The 9,198-nt window shown below is 46.8% G+C and overlaps 1 protein-coding gene across 1 annotated transcript; it reads right to left on the minus strand.

The window, feature by feature from the left end:
* Positions 1-2,274: 2,274 nt before the first annotated feature.
* LOC119825134 (CD209 antigen-like protein A) lies at positions 2,275-8,974 on the minus strand. Its single transcript, XM_038345817.1, has 7 exons — positions 8,879-8,974; positions 8,692-8,778; positions 8,344-8,433; positions 7,680-7,763; positions 6,843-6,994; positions 5,348-5,457; positions 2,275-3,635 (listed from the first exon to the last, which is right to left on the minus strand). The coding sequence occupies exons 1-7, from the start codon at positions 8,904-8,906 to the stop codon at positions 3,485-3,487; spliced, it is 702 nt and encodes a 233-aa protein (XP_038201745.1). The 5' UTR covers positions 8,907-8,974; the 3' UTR covers positions 2,275-3,484.
* Positions 8,975-9,198: the final 224 nt, after the last annotated feature.

Raw genomic sequence — 9,198 nt, forward strand, 5'->3', positions numbered from 1 at the left:
CAACAGAAAACATGGAAAGAAATTCTTTATTTAATTTTTAAAAAAGGATTATTTTCATTTTTTTAAAGATTAATTTATTTATTATGTATACAGCATTCTTTCTGGATGTTTGCCTACAGGCAAGAAGAGGGAGCCAGATCTCATTATAGATGGTGGTGAGCCATCATGTGGTTGCTGGGAATTGAACTCAGGACCTCTGGAAGAGCAGCCTGCACTCTTAACCGCTGAGCCATCTCTCCAGACCCGATTATTTTCATTTTTAAATTATTTGTATATGAAGTAGAGGTGTCCTCAGAGTTCAAAAGAAGGCATAGGATCCCCTGGGGCTGGAGTTATTGGTGGTTGTGAGCTAATGGACATGGATGATGGGAACCAAACTCTGGACCTCTGCAAGTGTAGCAAGTGCCCATCTCCACGGAATCAACTCCCTACTCCCCAGGTGGGTGGAGCTGTAGTCTCCCTAAAGCAATTGATTGGGCTGTTTTGGTTCCACATACCAGAATATTTGACACAAAAGTACATTCTCCCTTTAAAGCTAAATAGAGGCCATGAATTGAAAGAGAGCAAGGAGGGGTATATAGGAGAGTTAAAAGGGAAGGGGGGAGATGATGTAGTTATAGTATACATATATATATAGTATACATACCTATATATATATAGTATAATATATAGTATACATGTCAAAAAATAAAATAAACAATCATAAACAAACCAAGCAGAAACATCTAAGGCTGGGGAGAAGGTTCAGTTGCTAAGGCACTTGCTGAGCAAGCATGAAGACTTGAGTTGGGATTCTCAGCACCCAGTGAGAACCAGGTGGTGCCGGAATAAGCCCAGCACTGGGGGTAGAGACAGGAGGAATTCTGAAGCTTACTCTCTAGCCAGCCTAGCTGACTAAAGAGCTCCAGGTTCGGTGAAAGAATTTTCTCAAAAAATAAGATGGAGGGCAGTGGAGAAGGACAACTGAGTTTGATCTCTGGTCTCCAAATACCTACATGCATACATGCATGCATTTACATGAAAATTGATATACATTTACAACACACACACACACATATATACACCATTACACAGATACACACATGCACACACAGATACATACATATATCCCCCTCACACAAACATATATGGATGTATAGAGCACACAGCATACACAGACTACACAACCATATAGTATATATATATATAAACAATACTTATACAAAGCACACACGACACATACACAACACTCATACAAACAAAGCGCACACATGCACACACGTATCACACGACACGTGTGATACTACAATACTATACTACACATACTTCACACACATATACTCATAGCACATATATACACAGCACACATACATAGGCATATACACATAGCACACAGAACACACACGGGCTCATACACCTCATCTAGAAGAAAAATTTTACAAGAATGAATGAGGTGGAGAACCATGAGTGGCAGACACAGATGAAAACCCAAGCAAATTTGGCTTGGATCCTCAGAAGTGGAGCCTGAGACAAGCATCTGAATATCAGTAATTTATCTGAGAGGAGAGTATATAACATAGCAGCAGAAGTGAGAGAAGGTCAGGAGGGCCAGGAAGGGGAGGAAGGACACCAGGACAAGAACACGTGTGGGCTTATGACTGATGTGGGCACGTAGGACTCGAACAGTAAAGAACTCCTGGGAGGTGCTATGGAATATGTCTTCGAGGTACCGTGCATGGCTTTTGCTTTTTTTTTTCTCAGTGTATCTTTGGAGCCTGTCCTGGAACTTGCTTTGTAGACCAGGCTGGCCTAGAACTCACAGAAATCCGCCTGCCTCTGTCTCCTGAGTGCTGGGATTAAAGGCGTGCGCCACCACCGCCTGGCTACCGTGTATGTTTAAGGTTGACTGAAATGAGATAAAATTTAGTATGCAAGCTGTTCAGGGAGGACAGTTCCTGTGGAGGAAGGGGGATACTATCAAAATGTGTTTCCTTGTGGCCTTGGGGATTGACCAAGTTCAGCCCCGCGTGAATGGATGGTGGTTGATGTAGATGAACATTTTGGGCTTTAATTACCTCTTTGGTCCTCCTGATCCCTAACCCCATGCTGAGATTTTCTAATCTACACCAAGTCACCCAATTGGCATAAATGCGACAGTGGCCAATGTTCCATATTGTAAATAAGAAACCCGTCACTTGGCAACACAGGCGAAGACCAATTTTTTAATTATGTCATAAAAAAGAAGCAAAAACAGCGAGGGGACAGATCTGGAAAAGGAGATCTGACACAGCCATAGGTGACCTTCTGGGGTGCTATGGGACCTAAATGATCCTGCAGGTTGTCCCATGCTGAGCCAAACATGGCTACATCTTCATCACCCTGCATCCATCAGGAAGTTTGACCTTGGAGAAGGCAGTATGCTATAGTGATCTAGGAGAGAAAGGGACTGACAAATGAATGCAGAGCTCCCAGCAACTAGGGCAACATGTTCTTTGAATAAAGAGCTAGAAGATTCCAGGTGATGGTGTGCAAGAAGGATAGAAATATGTAGGAGTTGAAGATGGAGAAGGCTTGCGAAATTCTGTTCTTTTTTTAATACAAATATGATTTCACAGTGGCCGAGGCTCCACAAAATCGGGCCTCTCAACATTCAGTTATAGATCAGGTAAGAGCTCACAGGGCCCCATCTCTCCCTGCTAAGTTGTTGGCTACTGATGGACTTTGGGAGAGGGGCAGTCATTGTCTTCAGTTAATGACGAGCCTACTAGACTCCACTGGATAGTTTCAAACTCATGACCCTTGTTAACTTCAGTGGGTCACAAAAACAAGCAAAAAGTCATGAATGGGGGAAAGGAGAGGCAAAAAAGAGAGGGATTCAGGATGGGTAGAGGCTGACAATAACCAGAATGTATGATAAGCAAATTCAAAATTATAAATCCTCCAAATATTTGGGAGCTCAATCTTAAGGTCTAAAACACTGAGGGTAAAGAGAGAGGGCATTAACACAATAATTCCTGATCATGACTAATGAACGAGGAATTGGTTCTCTTGTGCTTCTAGCCCACAGACTGAGTTCCTGAAATCAGGTAAGGCATCCACAGAAAGGCATGCAGGGTAGGTAGATAAACACTTAGCAGGTGCGAGGAAAGAACTCAGAGATGTTCTGAAGCCACATAGGGTGTGTCATCCGTTGCCCATGGCAGCACATGCTCTGAACTCAGAAAGAAAGGGAGAGGAGATAAAGGAACCCATCTGAGGACCTGGATCCATATTATACCTGGTCACCCTGTTAGAAGGCAAAAGTGAACCAGAGTCACGGCCGCCAACCCAAAGAGAACCTGCAGACACCCGAGGATTATACAGAAGTGGTCCAGCAGGAGACAAGCTACCTGCCAGGAAAAATACCCAGAGATCTTGTCTAGGCATCAGTGGCCACAGATAGGTATCATAAACTGGCATGGCTTTGGGTGTTTGGACTTAGGGGGTGGTGGAGAGAGGTTGGCTGTCACTTGCTAGGGCAGGAAGCTTTGGGTTTTTTGCAGATCCAGAATTTCTTGTTGTAACATTTGGTGTCGTTCCAGCCATCGTCTCTGAACTCCGCACAGTCTTCCTCCCCTAGGTTGTTGGGCTCTCCTTTATTCCAATACTTCATGAAACTGCAAAGACCACAAGACATGAGATTCTGCCCCAGTCATGGGCCGTAAGTGCCTTTCTAGAGAGTGAATGGCAGATTTGCTTTGTATACGACATGATCCCATGACATGACATGTCTGAATCACTCTGATCTTTGCACCTTATCCATGTCTCCCATGATTGAGAGGATTTGTTCCAAGGAGGGTACGGTTGTCAGATGCAACAAAATAACAACAAGACTCTACATGCACAACTACCTCCTTCACCGAGTCAGTACACAACTTATCTAGGACTAAGACAGCTAAGATCACCAGACAGCTAAGGATACCAGACAGCTAAGGAAACCACACAGCTAAGAACATTTGCCAACTGACAAAGCTAGTTTCGTCTGGGAAGTGAGAATATGCCTTCATCAGATTGACCTGTATGGCAGCCTGTGGGGACATTTTCATCATGATATGTCCTTGCCCACAGAGAGAGGTGTCACCCCTGGGCAGGTGGTCCTGGGTAGCATAAGAAAGCCATGGAAAGCAGGTCAATGGGCAGTGTTCGTTGACAGCCTGTGCTTTGGTTCCTCCCTGACTTCCCTCAGAGACAGAGTGTGACCTGGGAGTTGTTAGATGAAATAAACTCTTTCCTCCCCACAGCGCTTTTAGCCACGGTGTTCACATCAACAGAAGGTTATCTATGAAAGACAGCACCTAGAAACCATTAACACACTTGAAAACACCTCACCTAAGCCTGCTTGACCCACGTCATCCAGTTTCCTTGACGCCACAGCCAAGGCTATTGCCTGAATCTCCTGCTCTCTCTACATCCTGACTCGCTCAGGTCCTTGTTCTCCTGTCACATAATCGAGTGGTAATGCGAACTCTCTTTTCGGACCTCAGAGTACAACACGCTGTATGCATATTCTTTCCTTTAGTGTGTGGTGTGTGTATATATGTTCCTGAGTGTGTGGGTGCTGGTGCACATATGTGCATGTGAGTATAGATGTATGCAGAGATTATCAGACTCCCCGGAGCTGGAGTTACGGGTGGTTGTGAGTCAACATACAGATGTGGTTGTTGGGAACCAAACTTGGGTCCTCTGGAAGGTTGGTGATTTTTATAGATCCAGAATTAAGAACTCCTAGCTTAACCACTGAGCCACTTCTCCCATCCCACCTACAAGCTATATTGTTAATGATAAGTTCTTGTCAGTCTCTGTGTGTTTATGTATGTGTGGTTATGTGCATATGTGTGTGTGCACATGTGTACATATGCACGTGGTCCTCAGATAACAACCTCAGTTGTTCCTCAGGGCATTCTCCACCTTGAGTTTTGAGACTGGATTTCCCCCTAGCTTAGAACTTGCTATTTGGCGAGGCTGGCTGGCCAGCAAGCCCTAGGAATCCTGTTTCTTCTTTTCCGGTTCAGAGATTCCAAGTGCATGCCACCATCAGTTGTTTTCACGTGGGCTCTGGGCATGCGCTTTACCAATGGAGCCATTCATTCCATTGGATTGCCTAGGAAGTGATTCCTATTTAATGACCCCCCGGCTGCAAGCCTTTCCTGAAGTTCTGATGATGGAACCTCAGGCACCTTCCATCCTATCTGAACCTCCTCTCCTACCATCCAGCAAGTGTTCCAAGCTCTAATGCCAAAATGACCAGGGGGAGGAGATGAACCCCAAGGATGCCTCTAGTCAAAGCCTCACCCCACTATGTTAGGTGTTCCCTTCCTCCAGTATTTACCTGAGTTTCAGAGGTGAACCATCCACCCAGTGCCATATAGATTCCTTATTAATGTCAATGAGCCCCATCCAAGTGTAGCCTCTTTTCTTAGAAGTCTGTTGTAGAAAGTTCTAGAAAGGCAGGAGAGGACGAGTCAGAAAGGAGCTCTGCCTCATTTTTTCTTTCTAACCAGTGTTTCCCCAAACTCCTGGTGGGAAGTTCTGCCTGCAGTCTGATGTCCAGTTTTATACCTTATAAGGCTGTAAACACCACACGTTCTGAACTCTCCACATCTGTGTGCTGTGGGCAGATGTGCTCTCACACACAGAATGTGCCTACCTAGTTTTGTTCTGTACCTCTCTGTCTGGAAGTTATGCACACGTCCGCGTGAATTTACTCGTGACTGGGTTTAACTGGCTGCACGAGATCAAACAAGTTAATGATTACTGAATGTCTCAGTGACTTCTACTCAGCTCTGAATCGAGCTGTGTCTCGCTGCTGCTTCAAGCAGAAAGGCTGGTGATATTTATACCAGGGAAATAGGGGCCTTACCCACTCTGAGGAATGGATGGGAAGTGGGGTGGGGAGAGAAGGTGTGAGGACCAGGAGGAGGGGAGGGAGAGGAAACTGGGATTGGTGTGTAAAATGAAAAAGATTATTTTAAAAAATGAAGAAAAAAAGGGCACACATCAGGATTTTTTTTAGCCCAACAGAGGAAGTTGTAAAGTGCTGGTTGCAAATCTTAAGTGTTTCCCCCCCCCCCTCCCAAGCATAAATCACAGTAAAAACTACGGTAGTGGGGTTGAGGAAATGGCTTAGTCAGACAAGTGTGTGCCACACACGTGTGAGGACCTGAGTTCGACCCCCGGGGAAGCATGTGAAAAGCTGGCTGTGATCGAGCACACTTGTAATCCCAGCATTGGGGAGGCAGAGATAGGAGGATCCCTGGGACTTGCTGGCCAGCCAGCTCAGCCAAAATAGAGAGTTTCAGGTCCATGAGAGATCCTGCCTTAAAAAATGTGGACAGCGCCTGGGGCCTGATACTCAAGGCTGACCTCTGGCCTCCACATGCACACAAGTGTGAGAGTATGTGTACATCCGACGACAGCGTCAGGTGTGGATCCTCACCTTCTTTGAGACAGGGTCTCTTGTTTACCGCTGTGTACACCAGAAGAGCTGCTTTCCGGCTTCCATGGGATCTCTTTTCACTCCCTCCTGTTTTACCGCAGGACACTGGGATTACAGATGTGTGTTCTCAAGCTGGGCTTTGTGTGGGTTTAAGGGGTCCAAACTCAGGTCCCCATGCTTGCCTGGCAAATGCACTTCCCACTGAGCCTTCTCTCCAGCCCTAGAGTGTGCCTTTTTGCAGGTGCTCTGACATCATTTGTAACCTTTCATTCTCCCTCTTTAGACAAGCAGCTTCTACTCTAGAACATTGTATCCAGCCAAATCCTTCCTCCCCTCAGCCAGCGGCTGGAGGCAGCTCCAGATGAGGACTGAGCCCCACCAGGCCTACCTGCTCTTCATCATTCTTGATGACCACAAGTTGAGCCCCCACATTCTGGCAGGCGGTGGCAGAATCATTCCATGTCCTCTGGGTCACAGAGAAAAAGTAGCAGCTTCCTTGGAAGGATGTCCAGTCCCAGGGACAGGGGCGGCACAGGCGATCTGTTGGAGGATGCGGGTCAGGATGGACGCATGCTCCGGAGGCAGCTCAGGATGGATGCATGTTCCTGTGACCGCTTAACCTCCAAGCCCTCCAGAATCAGGCCCTTCCTTTGACACAGCACCACAAGGAGACATTCCCCTACCCCACTTTTTCTTGAGTCCCTTATCTACCCAGGAGAACCCAGGAGTCCTAGCCTGATCTTCAGACCGGAAGAGGTTGCAGCTTAGAGCTAGGAATGGAGGTCAGGAGACAGGTTTAACCAGAGATAGGTTTAACCAAATATCACCCATGTGTTGCGTGCCCCTGTGAACATTGGGTGTCTTATGCGTGCACAACTCTATGAACATTGAGTGCCTCATGTACACAACCTCCGTGACATTGTCTAATGTGCGCACAACCATGTGAACATTGAGTGCTTACCATGTGCACACTCTTGTGAACATTAAGTGCCTAACCTGTCCAGGCTCCTGTGAATCTTGAGTGCCTATTTTGTGCACAATCCCTGTGAACACTTGACTGCCTATTGTGTGCACAGACTCTAATCAACACCAATGAGATGCCTTCTTTACACTACATGCCTATTCTACAGGAGAGGAAACTGAGGCTCAGCAAAGAGTAGTTATTTAAGCAAAGTGACTCTGTGGAAACCTCTGGCTGTGATATCCCTCATTTCCAGTTACTCACCTACTCCTGCCTTCAGCCGGATCAGTTCCTGGTAGACCTCCTGGCTGGACTGTTCCTGTCCCTGAGAACTGGGGATCTTGAAGACTGGCCCAAGAGAAACAAGTCACTGCAGTTAGTAAACACTTCTATTTTTCTTGACCTATACTGGACTCATAGGACCAAGACATCCTTTTTCCTCTCCCTGCTTTCCTTCTTCCTTCCCACGTCTTCCTTCCTCCCTTCTTCCTTCATTCCTGAGACAGAATCTTACGTAATTCAGACTGCACCAAAAGTTCTATGTAGCTGAGGTTGACTTTGAACTCCTGATTTTCCTGCTTTTGCCTCCTGAGTATTGGGGTTATAGGAATGCACCGTCAAACCCAGTTTTATGTGGTGCTGGGGATGGAACACAGGATTTTGAGCATTCTAAGTAAGGGTTCTACCACTGGAGTGATGTCTCCAGTCTAGGAACCATCATTTCCAAGAATCAAGGTCTTACTTAGTCTTGTTTGATAATGAAGAGATCTAAAACCGAAAGAAGGTTGGGTGTCTAAAGCCAGTGTCCCCCTGTAGAATGCCTATTCAGAGGAACATGAGGACACAATCCTAGTCAGTTGCTCCTCCCTTCTGGATCCCTTTGGTTGAAGAGCCGGACCTGGGGGCCCAAACCTCAGTCCTGCCTGACCTTTAACAAGGATGACCACCAGCAGCACAGAGAAGACAATGAGGAAGAAAGCCTGCAGTGCCAAGGGGACATGGTTGAGGCCCAGGTGCCCTGTGGGAGGGAAAGATGGAATGTTAGCACCTTGGTGTCACTGACTCAATGTGGCACCAGGCAGGCAGCACACCAGTCTCATTCTGAAGATACAGGATTACAGATGCTGGCTTCTACAGTCCTGGAGAGTCCAGGACCATGCACACAGGATCTGAGCTTCCAACTCTCTGGACTCCGGTGGCCAGAGCCCCAACCTCCACCCCCACTGGAACCCAAGTTTCTGCCAGGAGCAGTCCACAGTCCCTCAACCTCTTTTACCTGCCAAGCTACTGAATCCAGAATTTGGTTGGAAGCCAAAGCCTTTGATGGAGTACCTGGTGGGGCCCGTTACCAGCTGTTCCTCATCTGAGTGGACAGAGCATCAGTCACATACAGGGTAGCCTGAGACACTCACTGCCCAATGGTGCCCCATCCCCAAGTTCCCAGAGTACCAGCCCAGTCTCACCGAGAGGGCCGGGCTGCTTCTTCCCCATTTCCTTGGAATCGCTCGTGTTTTAGTTCTCAGTGGCAGAAGCTGGTGGGGACAGCAGCTTTTATTCACCACCTCCCTGAATGTAGTCTTACTTAGGAAGAGAAATTGGGAAGTGGGTACTGGCCCCGGAAGAGTCAGAGGGAGGGGCCTGAGCATCTGACACAACAGGCAGGAGATACATGTTCCAGGAATTTCAGAGAGTGGGCGCGAGGGTCTGGGCTTCACAGTGAAAAGAGCCAATTCGTGGTCAGTTCAGAGATATCTTCCATAGAAACCAGTAACTTGTTTTTTTT

The sequence above is a fragment of the Arvicola amphibius genome, chromosome 10 (assembly GCF_903992535.2).
Source record: "Arvicola amphibius chromosome 10, mArvAmp1.2, whole genome shotgun sequence".
NCBI classification, from domain to species: domain Eukaryota; kingdom Metazoa; phylum Chordata; class Mammalia; order Rodentia; family Cricetidae; genus Arvicola; species Arvicola amphibius.

Excerpts from the sequence above, each read along its gene's own strand:
- LOC119825134 (XM_038345817.1), bottom strand. The coding sequence starts at position 8,906 with ATGGGGAAGAAGCAGCCCGGCCCTCTCG. Across the intron at positions 8,779-8,878 it reads GAAGCAGCCCGGCCCTCTCG|ATGAGGAACAGCTGGTAACG; the intron begins GTGAGACTGGGC and ends CTGTCCACTCAG. Across the intron at positions 6,995-7,679 it reads CCGGCTGAAGGCAGGAGTAG|ATCGCCTGTGCCGCCCCTGT; the intron begins GTGAGTAACTGG and ends ATCCTCCAACAG.